Raw genomic sequence first — 18,071 nt, forward strand, 5'->3', positions numbered from 1 at the left:
AAATAGTAATGTTTGCGGGAAAAAAAAAAATTAAGATTACAAATTTTACCAGAAACTATAGTCGTATCTTCAGCACGCTCAACAAGCAATGTTAAATCAAATCGTTCCACTTCCACTAACAAAAATCATGAGCAACCACAACCTCTAATAACATTAATAAAAATATTCATGAGTATTTATTGGCTCGGTCATTAATAGAATAAAATATTAAGTTGGATTTTATTAAACTATAGTACTTTCTAAATAATTTACTATGTCCATAAAACTATCTTCTTCATACATCTTAAGTTGTACCGATTACAAATAAAAAAGAAGCCAGCATTTAAAAAATCAAATTGTTTTACACCTCCTTCTTATAAAAAAAATAGTTTTATAGTAATATATTTCTAAATATAGTAACGCATAAGTTATAACTACTTTTTGAATGTTTTATTTCTATAAAAACCCAATGATTATTTATATTTGAATAGGGAGTCATATAATCTTATATATTATTTTACCTTTCATAAAAAACTATGTATTATCCTTTTTTTATATAAGTTTATATCCAATAATTTTATCAGATATACATGGTGTTATACGTTAGCAAAAACTAATAATATCAAAAGCAATATATTAAAGGTTTAAATACTTCTTTTATTCATGTAATTAAGTATTTCTTTCATTTTCGTCCTTTCAAAAAACAAATTGTTTTAGTGCTTGCAAAATATCTTTATTTTATATTTATCCTTAAAGCACTTAATAACACTTTTTTAACCATTCAAAGCATTTTTTACTGTTCAAAACGTTTTAAGGACAAAATGGCTAACGATTTCTCCTTTTCTACAAATGGTTTGAATGGCTCTAGTTCCGAAAAAGATCCTCCTGACGGTGGAGGGGTGGTGGAAAAGTTGAACATGTATCATTCATAGACATAGCAATGAAGCATCGCAAAGTTATGCCTCCAAGGCCAAGAATTGATCTTTTCAAAGAAAATCTAGCAAGGATTGAGTACAAGAATGGGAATCCTTTAAATCCAATGATTCACATTGTTGATTGGGTTTATGAAGGTCTGTGTGCCCCATGGCAAGATGCTTTGGTGATCAAGCTTTTGGGGAGGAATTTAGGGTTTCAAATCCTACATGAGAGACTGACACGGTTATGGAAGTTATTTGCTGGTTTTGAAATGCTTGATATCTATAATGGGTATTTTATGATTAAATTTGATATGTAGGAAGACGGAACAAAAGTGATGAAGGAGGGCCTCTGGATGGTCTTTGATCACTATCTCACGGTCAAAACATGGAATCCAGACTTTAGCTCCCCGGCGGAAAAAACTAACAAAACCCTGGTATGGATACGTTATCATGAACCTTGTTTATTATGACGAAAGTATTCTTTTGGCATTGGCATCAGCAGTAGGACACCCTATCAAAGTTGATAACAATATGAAAGATTTTCGGAGAGACCATTTTGCATGTGTTTGCATTGATGTTGATCTTACCAAGCCAGTTGTTGGTAGGGTTTGGCTTCATGGATTCTAGTATAGTAGAGTACGAAGGATTCCATATAATTTGTTCTATGTGTGGGTGTTACAACCACTTGGGTCGAGATTGAAGCAACAACCTGCGACAGATCAATAGAATGAGAAACAAACATTAGCCATGGAGGGCAGTGGAAAAGAAACCCACTCAATCATAATTAATGATTCAGCAATGGAATTGAAAAAAAAAACATTACACTACTAAAAAAACTATTTGTTATGACACGATATCGACAACGGTTGTCATAGACCCGTCTAAGAAAGCATGTCGGTGACATTTTTGTAAATATTGAGATTTAAACTAAAGGCGGTTTTGTTCACCCGTCTTTAAATGAGTTATTCTACGATGGTTATTTACAAAACCGCCTTAGAATGTATTTGTGAAAAGCATACTAATTGCATTAAAACTTAAGACCCTTGACTCATGAGAGGCTTATGGAATGACACTCTTTTTCTTCCTTGCAAACCCTAGCACAAATAGTGTTCCCTCGCCTTCCTTGGCTTCGGCACCAGCACCGCCACCCGTCTCCTCCTCCTCCACCACCCCTCCGCCCTCCTCCACTACTGGGAGCTCGACCCCGCCATCATCCAGGTCGCCCGCGAGTACTTCAACCTCGCCTGCCTCGAGAGGGACTACCAAGACCGCCTCTTCATCTACGTTGACGACGCCCTCAACACCACCGTCCCCAACGGCTTCTCCGGGGTCGTCGTCGACCTTTTTTCGAAGGGCTCTTTAATCCCCAAGCTCCAAGATCTTGCCACTTGGCGGATGCTGGGGGGAGGTTGAGGAAGGGAGGGAGGATCATGGTGAACGTTGGAGGGAGCTGCGTGGAGGCAGAGAATAGGCTCAGAGATGGGAAGGTTGTTATGGAAGAGACTCTCGGAGCGATGAAGGAGGTTTTCGGAAAGAAGGTTTTTGTTCTGAGTCTTGGGAATCGTAAGGATGATAGCTCACTTACTCTCACTGGGGATTTGCCTCACCTTGAGGAATGGAAGAAACTCCTTCCTGGTCCCTTCAAATGTTATGCTAACATGTGGACACTTTACTCTCAGTAGTACCTTACTTTTTTTGCTCTTAATCTGTTTGTGTTTATTCCTCTGTGAAATATTCTTCATGTTTACTCCTTTTTCAAGCAGAGTAAATTCATTTTTGGCAACAAAATTTTACGAGGTTAGTGGTGATTGTGTTGGTGGCACTGATAACAGATGTGACTGTGGAGTTTATGCTAAGGTACACAAGTTCCGGTAAATCCTCCACTTACGTGGGCATGATGGTCGAGTCCTTTGGCTCCATAGGATCCCTTGCAATTAAGATTTGCGTCATCATAACCAATTTAGGGGTTCTTATCATCTATTTCATTATTCTTGGTACGTAAGTTCATCTCACCTTCAATTCCTTCTTTGTAATTAAGTTAAGTTTACTTGCAACTCAATTTTTACTTATTTGGTAGGATTTATTTTTGTATATAAATTTAGATGGTCCGAAAATGTTTTTCTTTTACTAGGAAATTCAGGGAGCAGTTGAAGGAATGGTGGCATCAAAAGTAATTAGGAAATTCAAGGAAAGGTTGATTTCATGAACTATATAGATATTTCGAAAGTCATAATGTTTGTACCTTTATGGACTTACATTTTCTAACTATTCCCTGTCTATGACATATATAAATTTGACTGGGTTCATTGGCTTTGTTTTGGAAGGAGACGTGCTCTGTGGAAATGAGTCGAACGATATCGCACACTTGGGTATTCTACAAGATTGGTTTGGCATCAACTGGTTGACCTCTCGTGCTTTTGCTCTTCTTTTTGTTGCACTCTTCATAATGGTTCCACTTGTTATGTTACGTCGTGTTGGTCAATATTACTACTATACCCAAATGCACAAGCAATTTTTGTTTTCTTGGCAAATTAAACGTAACCCTTCTTCATCTTAGGAACAATTGGCTAATTAAGCACAATTTATATATTGTTTCCAATGTTTTATATGTACATATTCACTGAGGTATAGTTCTGCAATATCAATCCTACTAGCATTGGTGTTTGTTGTAATATGCTCATCAATGGCGATTAGTGCATTGTTGTCTGGAAAAAGTCAGACACCGAGAATAGTGCCTGATTTCTCTCAAGTCACTGTCATTTACCTTTTCACCACTATCCCAGTGTTTGTCATGGGTTCCGATTCCATGCCAATGGTTAGTTTCAACATTTTATAACTTCCAACTGTAGAAGCAAGCTTCATGATGAATCAAGATTGATTCAAAGAAGTTTTGATGATAACAAAGGTGATGACAAAAAGCTCAAAGGTTAAGAACACTTCATGATAACAAAGATGATGATCTCAAGAATCAAAGAATGAGTTCAAGATGTTCAAGATTGAATCAAGAACACTTCAAGGTTCAAGAGGAAATTTGATTTCAAGAATCAAAAATCAAGATTCAAGCTTCAAGCTTCCAAGAATCAAGATCAAGATTCAAGACTCAAGATTCAAGAATCAAGAGAAGACTTAATCAAGATAAGTATGAATAAGTTTTTTCAAAAACTGAGTAGCACATGGATTTTTCTCAAAACTTGTTTACCAAAGAGTTTTTACTCTCTGGTAATCGATTACCAGATTGTTGTAATCGATTACCAGTAGCAAAATGTTTTTGAAAAAGTTTTCAACTGAATTTACAACGTTCCAATTGATTTCAAAATGTTGTAATCGATTACAATGTTTTGGTAATCGATTACCAGTGTGCTTGAACATTGAAATTCAAATTCAAATGTGAAGAGTCACATTCTTTCACAAAAAAGCTTTGTGTAATTGATTACACTGATTTGGTAATCGATTACCAATGATAGTTTCTGAACAAATCAAAAGATGTAACTCTTCAAATGATTTTTGACTTTTTCAAATTGGTTTTAAGTTTTTCTAAAAGTCATAACTCTTCTAATGGTTCTCTTGACCAGACATGAAGAGTCTATAAAAGCAAGGCTTTGTTTTGCATTTCATTATTCAACCAATCAATCATTCTATACATCTATCTTTCCAATTCATTCTTTAGACAACAAACTTTTGCCAATTGATTTCTGAGTCTCTTCTTCTTCCTTTTGCCAAAAGCTTTCCAAAGTTTTCTGGTTTTCCAAACCTTGAAAACTTGTGCTATTCATTCTTTTCATCTCTTCTTCCTTTGCCAAAAAGGATTCGCCAAGGACTAACCGTCTAAATTCTTTTTGTGTCTCTCTTCTCCCTTTTCCAAAAGAACAAAGGACTAACCACCTGAATTCTTTTGTGCCTCCCTTCTCCCTTGTCAAAGAATTCAAAACAACACAGTCTGAGAATTCTTTTGATTCTTCCCTTTCCCATATACAAAAGATTTCAAGGGACTAACCGCCTGAGAATTCTTTTGTATCCCCATTCACAAAGTTTCAAAGGTTTAACCGCCTGAGAACTTTGTCTTAACACATTGGAGGGTACATCCTTTGTGGTACAAGTAGAGGGTACATCTACTTGGGTTGTTGACTGAGAACAAGAGAGGGTACATCTCTTGTGGATCAGTTCTAGTAGAGGGTACATCCATTAGGTTGTTAAAAGAGAACAAGGGAGGGTACATCCCTTGTGGATCTTTGCTTGTAAAAGGATTTTTATAAGGTTGGAAAATAAATCTCAAGGACTACAGGTCGCTTGGGGACTGGATGTAGGCACGGGTTGTTGCCGAACCAATATAAAAACTCTTGTGTGTTTGTCTCCTTCTTCCCTATTCTTTTAATTTCCACTGTGCATTTTAATTTCCGTTTTTACTTTTGGTTAAGTTTCTCTTCTACTCTTGATTCACTTAACAACATAGTAAAAGCCTTAGAAGAGTAAATTTTTAATTAGTAAAGGTTTAGGAATAATTAATTCAACCCCCCTTCTTAATTATTTATTCTGAGGCCACTTGATCCAACACCAACTTAATTATATCATCTTTTACTTTTTCTTTGAATTTGTCATTTTTCAAGAAAAAATCTATTTATACGTATATGTTACTATTATTTACATAATACTGTATGAAGTAATTATTGCTTTGTTAATTATAATATCATAAAAAAGAAGACACTAGTGTTTAAAATGTTAAAGTAATAAATGGGAGAAATAATGAACGTATGGAGGAAGTTATAGATAAATATTAATATAAATGAGGAGATTAATTATTTATCTATATATTATAATCTTCGAGGACTCATAAAAAACAGAGAAAGGATTATTTAACATCAATTAATTAACCTATTAATTCCAATAAATATCATTTTATTCAATTAATTAACCTATTAATCATGTGTGACCTATGATTCTTTTTATGGTGTGATGCTTACAGATTCAGTGGATCTTCCAGTAGTATAAGTCACCCAAATTCTATAGACTGGATTCTTTCTTCTGCTCATGTTATTACCCCTTCACCATGGACAATCTTTGGCTACCAAAATGGTAAATGTTTATTTCCATTTCTGTTGTTTAGTTGTCATTGTTTTGTGAAAGTTGTTTTAAAATTTCACTCAAGTACTAGAGCTGGATAAATGTTTTTATGGTGTAATGCAGGTTTACGACAATTCAAGGAAGCAAAAGACAAGGATTCTAATGGGAAGGTTGGCAGAATTTGTTTTCAGTAATTATTGTTTTATATTCATGCTAGAAATATGAATTCTTGAATATGCTCCTATCTTCAGAAATGGGATAATCACCTTGCAATAATGGTTGTTGGTGTGGTTGATGGAACTTCGATCAGAAGCCATCTTCCAGACTCTTCAGAAGGTATAAACATATGGTTTCAGTTCTTGTACTCACATTTGTGCACATATATTCATTTTAATGAGTTTCATTCCAGCAGTAAGCTTTTAAAATTTGTTAAAAATTATAAAAATTTGTAATATTTGCTTCTTATTTAATAAGTTTCACTCATATTTTAAAAAAATTCGATAAATTTTAATTAATAACAAAAAATAAGTTAAACTACACGTGTTAGAAAATATGTTAGAATACTTCTCTACTTTTATTTTTTTTTAGGAAAAAAGATAACACCAATAACTAATTAATAAGCATTATTAATATATCATATATGAGTCATGACAGTTGTGGCTTGTGGCATGAAGGAGATGTCTGAAGATGATAAATGATACAACTTTTGGTATGTGCATTGCCTTCAAAGGAGATGAATCCTACTGAGAAGCATGCAAACATGCATATATTGTGTTATGCTTGGGTACAAGGTAATAAATTTTTTCTTATCACTCCAACAATTTTATTTTCTTTTTCTTTTTCTTCTATATGTCTTTCAGTACTATGCTATTGTTATATCTTTGAAGGGGATATCAATGAGTCCTACATGATCAATTTTTCATATCTTTTGAACATATTTTGCTTTGCTAGTAGTTTGACAAATCCAAAATCAACTGTGATCAAGATAAACCTTGATCATAGATTTTTTCCAAAATCCTTTAAACTAGTGAGATATAGATGGGACACATGATTTATATCCACATTTTAATTGACTTATTTCAAAATTAAAGACTTTTATTTGCTAAAATTAACCTATTTCGAAATAAACATTAAGTTTATGAACAAGATGAAAGGTATTTGATAGAGGTTTTATAAAAAGACTATTTTTTAAAAATTTCTTTCAAAATAATTTTTAAAATTAATCATAAAGACTTGAAAATACATGTCTATGGTCCCGCTCGTCGTGTAGTAAAGTTTACTTATAAAATTCTGGCGGATACACTAGATAAATAGTTCTAGCGGATAGCTATGGAGAACAATGATGAAGATGCATAACATGCATTTCATTTATTAATATCAAAATAAATTTTGATGAAGAATGAATGTTTTTTTGGATGAGAAAAAAATTTAAGTTAGACCTTAAGAGTTAATTGGAATTATAATAAACTTTAAGACTCCAAGAACACATATTTATAAAATACTTATTAATCATCCATTCACAAGATATTTACGGCTGTCATTCACGGTTTTTTTTTTTAAATATGAATCTTCGTTGGTATGAAAGGATGAGTGCTTGAAAAAAAGTACAAAAGTGAGAGTGGAGCTTGAAAAAAAGTACGGCATTGTGTGTAGCTTTCCTACTCCTTGAGCTTGGCATTTACTATTCCTTGTAATTTTTTTCTGAAGGCTAGAGGCATTAACGTTGAAAGTGTTCTGTAACCATAATCAAGGCAATTGATTTATGCACCACTTTTTGTATAGAAAATTAATATTTGCTGAGTTTTTTAATTTGCAGGGGAATAATAGCATGATTATTTAATGTACCTTGTAGTCATAGGCGGTTTCAAGGTCCGGCTACCCTGGGCAATTGCCCAGGCTCTGGCATAACCCTTTTAATTTTATGTTACTAATATTTTTTTTTTTTTGGTGCTGTACTATTATTTTTCTTTATTAATGAATTAAACGGGCAACTATCATGTTTAGCACGCAGATTCAACAAAAAGTATCTTGATGTTAAATAGTTAGTTGAACTAGCTGGCATAACCCTTTTTGTGGACTGTGTATTCTTATCCTTCACTCTTTTTTTTTTTTTTTCTTGGTAGAATTTTCCTTCTCATTTATTTACCCTTTGTAAACAATAATTACGATAATTCATGCAATAGGGTAATAACAACTATAGAAACACCAATCACATGAATTCATTATTATTGGTCAGCTTTTTCACAAATTTACTATGAGCTTAAAGCAAATATCATGTGATGTTGTTCTATAAATCTAAGTTGTACATTTATCAATTACTAGTATTTTAGTGAATGTTTATTTTATATAACTAAAATTTATAATTTATAATAAATAAATACTTATATATAAATTATGAAATAATTTTACACAAACATAAAAATGGAGAAAATTAAAAGAAAAATATTAAAGAAAGGGCAAGAAATTGAAAGGGCAAAACAATTGTAAGAGTTAAAAATTAAAAGGGCAAAAATATAGGTAACAGAAACAAAAGAAGTAAAGCTTCGTCACCGCAGCAACACTGTAGAAACCTTAAAGGTTCCGCCATCGACACCTACTGGTTCTTTTCCGACTACCGCCTTCCCCTTTTTTTTTCGGTTAGTAATTGTTTAATTTCAACTGATTGTGGTTTTAAATTGAAACAATTAACACAAAGGTAGCAGAGAAGAAGAAGAAAAATTTGGGTTTATTTGCACCGCCTAGTAGTAGCAGACACAGAGAAGAAGAAAAATTTGGGTTTGTCTTTGAAAGGTTAAATATTTTATGTTATATAGAAGTACTAACATTGTGAAAATGGGTCCCATATTTTTCAAGTTTATCTAAAATCTCATATGGTGAAATTATAATATTGTATCATACTGATAACTTCAATAAATTTCATTATAAAAAATATTTACTTTATAATATATTTTGTCATTTTGTGTGCTGCTAAGTGTCAGATTAAGCTACTACACAGCAAGATTCATTGGTTATAAAAGTTTTATTGATAAGTCAAACTAAAGTGTGTATCTAGTAATATTATAAGCATATAGTATTATTTATAATAGCAGTAAAAAGATCTTTTCCAGTGGAATCATACCACTTGTAAATTTGTTTATTGATAGATAAATTATCTACAATAAAGGTTTCTTTTGGTTATCTAATTTTATTAGTTTCTATAATGGTGTTTAATTGAATATAATATAATGCTTGTTCCTACTCTTTATAAATCATAAGAGATTACTTTTATTTTGAAAAACTATTCTTATTTAAATTTTGATTCTTATGATTTTAATTGTTAATTGAGTATTAACTTAAGATCATTTAATTTCAGAGATGAGGAGATTTTTGGTTGATAGAGCAAGTATTGAGAATGTGAATGTTGTACAACAAGAAGCCGAATTAGAACCGCCACCTAATGTGGTTAATGAGTTTAACCCAAATGAGATTGTGCGTGATCCAGGTCATAGGAAACAAATTAATGAGTATGCTCCGGATATTCAAGATCAAGTGAGGAGGGCATATATATTGAAGGGTCTAATGCAACCACATTTGCCAAGCTTTTATTTTGAGGTTAATGTTAAAGTTGTTTGGTATCACAAACGAGCTTTCAAATATATTGCAAAGAAAAGATCTTAATATTGTGAATGCCATGGAATTAGTTGATGTTGTCAAAGCTCGGTTGGGCACAATGAGAGAGAGTGGCTGGAATAATTTTTTTGCCGATGTCCAAGGATTTTGTGTTGCTAAAAGTATTCTGGTACCAAATATGGATGACGAAATACCAGTTCGGGGTCGTTCAAGAGCAGAAGGGAGGACTATCACTAATCTTCATCATTACCGTGTAGAGATTTTTTATGTTGCTATTGATAAAATATGTGTGGAGATGGATCACCGCTTTAGTGAAGGAAGTAACATTATACTTGATTGCTTCTCATGTCTTGACCCCAAGAACTCTTTCTCCAAGTTTGATGTTGATAAGCTTGCTCGTCTTGCTGATATTTATCATGCAGACTTTTCTGATGATGACCGAGGAACAATTAGGGATCAACTTGAAACTTATGTGCTTCAAGTGAGAAGAAATGCTTCTTTTTCCACTTGTGAAGATGTTCAAAGTTTGGCTATGAAGATGGTTCAAACTGAGAAACATTTGGTATTTCCATTGGTTTATAAACTTATTGAGCTAGCTTTGATATTGCCGGTGTCGACAGCATCCGTTGAAAGAGCTTTTTCAGCAATGAAGATTATCAAGTCTAAATTGCGCAATAAGATCAACGATGTGTGGTTCAATGACTTGATGGTATGTTACACCGAGCGGGAGATATTCAAGTCACTTGATGATATTGATATTATTCGAACATTTACCGCAAAGAAGTCTCGGAAAGGACACTTGCCTCGTAATTTTATTTAACCCGCTATTGTAAGATTATGTTTATCTCTTTTATTTTAAACTATATTTTTGTTGACAAAATGACGAGTCTCTTTTATTTTGATTGATTACTATTTACATATTATATACAATGTGAATTTGCTATCTTTAAATTTTTGCCCAGGCTTTATAATTTTTCTGGCTCCGCCACTGCTTGTAGTTTAATGGCATTTCAAATTAGCATGGTTATTCATATATGTATTGCACCAAATCTTCTTACTAATGGATAAATTTCTTATGTCATGATATAATATTTATTCAACTTCCCCATTTAGTCATAGTACTACTTTCCATCTTCTAATTCTATTATCGTTTAATGTCATGCTTTTGTATTTTTTTTTCTCATAGGCATATACATGAATAAAAAACAAACTACTGTTGACATTAGCATGAATCGTAGTAACTTGTGCTTTACTAAATACATCTTCCTTGGTTACAAGATTGGATTGATCACTAGTTGTTTCCCGCCCATTATTTTATGTAGTTGTGAATTCTTTGCTTCATCTTCAATAGAAATCTGCTATTAATATTTCAGCAACTTAAGTTGAATACATTTGAATGTATATCACTGGATGAGGAATGCAGATGCTTAACCTTGTCTAAGTACTTCTAAGTTCTAAAGTTAACGATGAATTTTTCTAATATTAATGATGAGGAAAAAACTTTTTGGTTGAGGGGGAGGTGAGACTAAAAATAATAGGTGCAGTATACAATAATTTATTTAATGATTAGAGTCTACAATTTATTTATTATGCATGTTGATGTATAGTTTCTAAAACATTAACATAATCATATGATGATGCAACAGGTGCAGTATTTATTGTGTGCTTGATTATCATAAGCAGGTGAGCACGAGTTTTATTTTAGCAAATGGTTTAAGCTATTATTTTTGTTGCATCCAGCTGTACTCATTTCTTATGATTTTTAAATTTCTTTAGATCTTTTTTGATTTCTTCATCTCTTTTTCTAATTTAAATTAATTTCCTACTCTCTTTTCCAATCTCACATGCTTTTCTCTTATTTCTTAATGATAACTTATGAATTCTTATCTTTTTATTATATATGATTTATTTCTTTTAACTTGTATACTGATTTAAAATTTTAAATAAACAATAAATTTATAGTTTTAAGTTTAAGAGAAATAATTGTAAAATTGAAAAAAATTAATTAAAAAAAACTTATAAATATAATAAGAAAAATTAAGAAACTAAAATTAAATAAAAAAAATCATTTAGAGATCGAAGTCAATATAAACTATATCGGAAGTTCAATCAAACTACATTGGAATCCAACTTGCTTACATCTATTTACAGTATTTTCCAAGGGCATTTTCTTTTTTATTTGGCGCAGAAATTTCGGGCTTAATACGTGCCACATGAGAAAATTTTGTATTATGATGAATTTTTTATAATAAAAAGTCACTATAAGATTTTCTCATGTGACATGATAGCCATGTGCAATTAAGCTTCATGTTTATACTTTATTATTGTAAGATTTGTTGTCGTTTAACAGGTCTGGATGGATGTTCTGTTTTGTAATCTTCATTCAAACGACAATCAACACTAGCGTTGGCATAGGAGCAATCTTGCTTGCGAGGGAATGCCTTGAGGTTAGCTTCCCATTTCAATATTTGTTATTATCGATTGATTTGTTAATTATTATACATTAAGCTCATTTGAGGTTAATTTTTTGTCATTTTCCAATCAATATATACATATAAAAGAAAATATAAAGACTTCGGAGGATTATAGTGACATATATCAATGAAAGCAACAGGTTATATTTCATACTCTTTCTTATCTTGATTATAAGAAGAAGAAGAAAAAGACATATTTCATACTCATGAAGACATATTCCAACCCCCTTGTGACTAATGAAGTTTTAATTGGTTCAGTTTTACATACTCATGTAAAACTCATTTGAATTGGTTCAGTTTTCATTGTAATAGGAAGAATATTATTAATGGTTTTTTTTTCATGCACTGATAATTTTTAATACACAATTTTTAAAAAAAATTCAATATGTTTTTTTCACAATTATTTTAATATTCATAAAGTTGTATAGAAACTAAATTTTTCATTCATCTTCAATTTTTGTCCTTCATAAAACTAGCTAAGGGGACTCATCAAGTCACTTATAGAAGGCTTGCATGGGTCTATCCAGAGCTTGTATCACCACATATGGAGCATTTCATGCAATCTTGGTGCACTACTTTGTCAATGTAAGTTTTACCACTTATGTGTTTTATATAGTAATGACTTTCACAATGAGCACATAACAAATAGATTTGGTTCTCTTTAGTTTGCTGCTATAAGAAAATGTTTTGAAATTCATAGATGATTTTGCAATTTTTGGTGCATGATAAATTTTGTGAATAAATTACTCATCATTATAGAAGTTTGTCTTCAAGTTAGTGACATAGTTCTATTAATTGCATGATTTTATTTTGGTCCCTTTAATGTTAGTGACATAGTTCTACTGCACTGAGTTATTAGAAGTTTACAACAATATTGAGTTGAAGAGTAAGATAGTTACTCACTGCATTGAGTGCCTCAAGTGTGCCTCTGGGGTGTAAAAAAAAACTCCATACCTTGACAACCGTCTTAGAAAGCATACATATTAAGACGGTATTACATCAGAACCATCGTAAAAAGTCTGTCATATCCTGCTTTCTAAGACAATCCTGATGTAATAACCGTATTAGAAAGCTGACATTCTAAGACAGTTCTTAAACAACGGTCTTAGAATGTCAACTTTTTAAGACGATTATGATGTAACAACAGTCCTAGAAAGTTTACGTTTTCGATGATGATGTTTTTTGAAACCGCCGTTAATTGAAATTCACTTTTAACATTAGTTATAACGACGGTCAATAACCGTCGTTGAAAGCCCAATTCAACCATCATTAAAAAGCTTTATTGTAGTAGTGTTATCAGTCAATTATTGCAGATCCCCCTAATTCTGTGAATAATAATGATGATCTGTTACATGGGGAATGACTTGTGGTGAGACATAAATCGTGTGCCAATCAGGAGAAGAAAAAATAGAAACAAAAAATGGATGTTGCTAGAAACAAAAACTCAATGAAGAATGACAAGCACATTGGCCCACAGATGAGTTATATTCCAACCTCAACCAATTAGTCTCCAGTAGCATATAATAATGATGTTAGTGTTGGAAATAAGTTAGCAAATAAAAATAAAAGATCTAGTCAATCAAGCTTCATACCACATGACCTTGCAGCTCCTTGAGATCGTCAAGCTAGTGGCAAGGTTGTGACTTTAAATAGCACAAAAAATCCCACTAATTTTACGACTCCTAAGTTCATGATGGTCAATGGCACTAAAGTTTATGATCTTGGAAATGGTTTAGAGATAGCTCACAACCTTACTCGAGTATTTGATACCCAATTTACCTTAAACTATGACAATGACCAAGTTGAGAAAGGCATGGACATGGAACTATCTCAGCCACCATCTCATGAGATTGTGCCACTTGTTGGGCGACACGTTCTCCCACCAGACTCATCAACCATGACAAATTAGGGGTGTTTACCCCTTTCTTCACCCCTTTTTACTTTCTATGAATATGTTCCACGACTTTATTATTATCTCATGGAATGCAGAAGGTGCCATTGGTCATTGTACCAAACGCCACATTAGTCAGATGATTAATTCACACAAGCCTTCCTTGCTTTTGATATAAGAGACTCATGTCATGTTTCATAAGGCCGAGAGTTTTTGGACTCCTCTTGGATATTCTCCTATTTTTATCCAAGAAACTTCTGGGCACTCTGTGGGATATGGGTTCTTTCTAATGGGATAGATATCTCCTTTTATTTGGTGGTTACAATGCCCCAGGCTATTAGTTTCAATATCAAGAAGTTGTCTTGTAGCTGGAATTGCAATGCCTTATATGCATCGCCACTCCCAACAGTTCGTAGTGTGCTTTGAGATCACATATCCCCATCTATCTACGTCAATTACTGGTCCTTAGATCCTTCTTGGGAATTTTAATGAAATTATATTTTTCTACAGATGTTTCAGGAGGCCAGTTTAATATGTCTCGTTCTCTTATGCTTGTTGATTTGGCTTCAGTTTGTGGTGTTAGTGACTTAGATTTGGTGGGAGGTCATTTTACTTGGAGGAAAAACACTCAAAATGGTGGTCTGATTGAGGTCGTACCCGAATCAAATAAACATTAAAATGTAGTAACTAGGATGTGATCCTAGGTCGTTTCCCAACGAGCAATGATACACCAAATGTTCATGACAGATACTAGGAAAATAGTAACGAATGAGGGGGTTGTTTGCTTTTGTAAATTAAACAGTGAGTAAATTTGAATTAGAAAATATCATAATTAAAATATGTTGCTTCCCCTTGATTCACAAGCAAGTCTCTTATCCTAGGTTGCGAGAATTTATCCTTTATCAGTTCAACCACTTAATCCAACCCTAAATTAAATTACTAAGCGAAATTTAACATAAGGCATTCATTATGTGATTAAGCAACACATACACCAATTACTCATAAATGATCATTAAGCATGAACGTAAATTAAGCGCAGAGACAATTAATCAAGCACTAAGCATGCATGAATTAATAGCAACAAATTCAGAGTAATTAGTGAAGAGGAAAAACTGAACAAAATTTAACAGTAATAATAGAACCTCAAAGATAATTGTGCTTGGTCCTCAAGAGAAAACAACGTTGAGGACTTAGCCTTCCATTAATCAATAGAGAACGAAATTTTATTGCTAAAACGAAAAGTCAGAACTGGAATTGCAGAAACGAAAAAAAAAAAAGAGAAAGAGAAGAGAGAAGAGGAGAGAGAAAAGAGAGGGCCTAAACTAGAACCTTGGTGCTGTTATATAGTTTTCCAGCCTCAAAGCTTACAAATATGTTTTAAATCCAAGCCCATAAATAAAATAAAATCAAATCTAGATAAGATAAGATAAGATCTAGATGAAATAATATCTAGATGAGATCAAATCTAAATAATATCTAGATAAGATAAAGTCTAGATAAGATAAAATTTTGTAGAATAAAATAGTTTGCCCTCTTCAAGTCCAAGCCCAATTCTGGATTCAAGCCCAATGCTTCATTAATTCCTGAAATTAGATTAAAAACATCAAATTAGCTTAATGGGCCAAAATAATAAAACTATCTAATTAATTTGACAATTAAGATTAATCAGTACTTAAAATGGTGCAAAAAGGGTTAAGAAATAGGAGAAAATAATGACACATCATGGTCATATGAGAAAGAAGCTGGATAGGGGTATGGTTAATGTTTATTGGTGTCTCCTATTTCTGCATGCTCTTATGGAAATGCTTCAGCCATACAACTCTTATCACAATCCTTTGATGGTGACCTATTTTAAGTCTCCCAACACTCAACATAAGCTTTTCCATTTTCAAGCTGCATGGTTGTCCCATCCTGACTATGCAAAGTTGGTCACTCAAGTTTGGAATGTTACACCTGGCAATGTTATCTATAAGTCGTAAGGTGTCAAAGAAAAATCAATCAATTTCACACCTTTGGCAGTATTTTCAAAAGGAAAAGACAATCAGAGGGAAGGATCAAAGGGGTCCATCGCCAACTTGATTGGTAATTACTTATAACCTTGTTCAATTGGAGAAAAATCTACAATAAGAGTATAGAGGTCCTTGCTTTGGAAGAAATGTTGTGGTTTCAAAAATCCAGGGAAGAGTGGATTAAGTTTAGTAATGAAAATACCAAATTTTATCATGCCCAAACTGTCATCAGATGTAGGAGGAAATTTTTGGGCTTTTTATTGATGGATTTTGGTGCACTAACATCACCATCCACCAAACTAAAGCTTATAATTTCTTCAAGAACTTTTCATATCTGACAAGAGAGTTTTTCCTAATAGCCTCTAGCTTCAGACAATTCCCAAAATTTGGACAGAGCTACATGATGAGTTAATGAAACAGGTTTCCTTTATAGAAGTGAACAAGGCAGTGTTCTCTATGAGTCCCTACAAAGCTCTAGTTCTAGATAGGTTAGGTTCATCCATATATTGGACTATCTTGACCCAATGTATCAACAATTGAAAGTATTGAGTGATCTTAGCGGTTAAGTGTAATATCCCTAAGATACAATTGTAAATAATGGGTCATATATTGTTCTAGAGTAAAGTTATCCTATTTTTATCCCAAGAAAGAATAATATTTCTCCTTGGCAAGTCTTTGGCTTCATGTCAAAAAATGCAACCTATTAATTTCTCTTATAAATACAATCAATGTTGTAGTAAATAAGCATTTATTACATATAGTCACTCAAGTATAATCATGACTTGAGTGTGGAAGTGTCTTGTGCAAGTACTCACTCTTTGCCCATGATGGTCAACCTTATTGGAATATTCAACCAGCATTCTGAGATCTTAGATTTCAATCCACATGGAAGCCCTTCTTAATAATGTTTTTCAAAAGTATACATAGCTCACACAAGTCACAAATGAATTTTAGAAATCAAAGAGAAATATTTCTAAAATCAAAGGGAGACAAAAAGCACATAAAGATAGAATGTACCTTCTTGACTGGTCCAAAATCAATGTGTGACATGCGAAGCATCTTGTCGTAGTTGGTGCATTGCAACAGAGGTGCGGTGACTCGTGCAATAGTGTCCTAGTAAAGGTTTTGCCTGTAGAAGCAAGCTTCATGATGATGAATCAAGATTGATTCAAGGAGTTTTGATGATAACAAAGATGATGACAAAAAGCCCAAGAGAATGAGATCAAGATTGAGTCAAGAACACTTCAAGAATCAAGAGAAATTTGATTTCAAGATTCAAGAATCAAGTTTCAAGATTCAAGAATCAAGAATAATCAAGTTCAAGATTCAAGAATCAAGAAAAGACTCAATCAAGATAAGTACTAAAAAGTTTTTTTCAAAACATTGAGTAGCACATGAATTTTTCACAAAACCTTTTACCAAAGAGTTTTTACTCTTTGGTAAGGTAATCGATTACCAGTAGCAAAGATTGTTTTCAAAAAAGCTTTCAACTGAATTTACAACGTTCCAATTGATTTCAAAATGGTGTAATCGATTACAATTATTTGGTAATCGATTACCAGTATGTTTGAACGTTAAAATTCAAATTCAATTATGAAGAGTCACATCCTTTCACAAAAATGTTTTGTGTAATCGATTACAATGATTTGGTAATCGATTACCAGTGATGGGTTTTGAATAAAAATCAAAAAGATGTAACTCTTCCAATGGTTTTCAAGTTTTTCTAAAGGTTATAACTCTTCTAATGGTTTTCTTGACCAGACATGAAGAAACTATAAAAGCAAGACCTTGACTTGCATTTTGGATTGATTCATAACAATTATTACAATCCTTTACAATCTTTGAATCTCTTTGAACATCTTCTTCTTCTTCTTCCTTTCCAAAAGCTTTCTAAAGTTTTCTGGTTTTCTAAACCTTGAAAACAAAAGTGTGCTATTCATCTTTTTCATTCCCTTCTCCCTTTGCCAAAAAGAATTCGTCAAGGACTAACCGCCTGAATTCTTTTTGTCTCTCTTCTCCCTTTTCCAAAAGAACAAAGGACTAACCGCCTGAATTCTTTTGTGTCTCCCTTCTTGCTTGTCAAAGAATTCAAAACAACACAGTTTGAGAATTCTTTTGATTCTTCCCTTTCCCA

General features: G+C 32.8%; 2 protein-coding genes and 1 pseudogene across 2 annotated transcripts; all 3 read left to right on the forward strand.

Annotated features, from left to right (window-relative positions):
• The first annotated feature begins 919 nt into the window (after positions 1-919).
• LOC121172675 (uncharacterized) lies at positions 920-2,578 on the forward strand (annotated as a pseudogene).
• A 118-nt stretch (positions 2,579-2,696) lies between these two features.
• On the forward strand, positions 2,697-9,611 carry LOC100787063 (amino acid transporter AVT6C-like). The gene is made up of 5 exons (XM_041013542.1): positions 2,697-2,890; positions 3,221-3,373; positions 3,512-3,711; positions 6,206-6,290; positions 9,307-9,611. The coding sequence occupies exons 1-5, from the start codon at positions 2,746-2,748 to the stop codon at positions 9,609-9,611; spliced, it is 888 nt and encodes a 295-aa protein (XP_040869476.1). The 5' UTR covers positions 2,697-2,745.
• A 224-nt stretch (positions 9,612-9,835) lies between these two features.
• LOC102667865 (uncharacterized) lies at positions 9,836-10,481 on the forward strand. Its single transcript, XM_006605693.4, has one exon. The coding sequence runs from the start codon at positions 9,859-9,861 to the stop codon at positions 10,381-10,383; it is 525 nt and encodes a 174-aa protein (XP_006605756.1). The 5' UTR covers positions 9,836-9,858; the 3' UTR covers positions 10,384-10,481.
• The last annotated feature ends 7,590 nt before the right edge of the window (positions 10,482-18,071 follow it).

This window comes from Glycine max, chromosome 20 (assembly GCF_000004515.6).
Source record: "Glycine max cultivar Williams 82 chromosome 20, Glycine_max_v4.0, whole genome shotgun sequence".
Taxonomy (NCBI): Eukaryota; Viridiplantae; Streptophyta; class Magnoliopsida; order Fabales; family Fabaceae; genus Glycine; species Glycine max.

Coding starts and splice junctions, on each gene's coding strand:
- LOC100787063 (XM_041013542.1), top strand. CDS start 2,746: ATGCTAAGGTACACAAGTTCCGGTAAATCCTCCACTTACGTGGGCATG. Junction 2,891..3,220: donor CATCTATTTCATTATTCTTG/GTACGTAAGTTC, acceptor TTGTTTTGGAAG/GAGACGTGCTCTGTGGAAAT. Junction 3,374..3,511: donor TGTTATGTTACGTCGTGTTG/GTCAATATTACT, acceptor TTATATGTACAT/ATTCACTGAGGTATAGTTCT.
- LOC102667865 (XM_006605693.4), top strand. CDS start 9,859: ATGGATCACCGCTTTAGTGAAGGAAGTAACATTATACTTGATTGCTTC.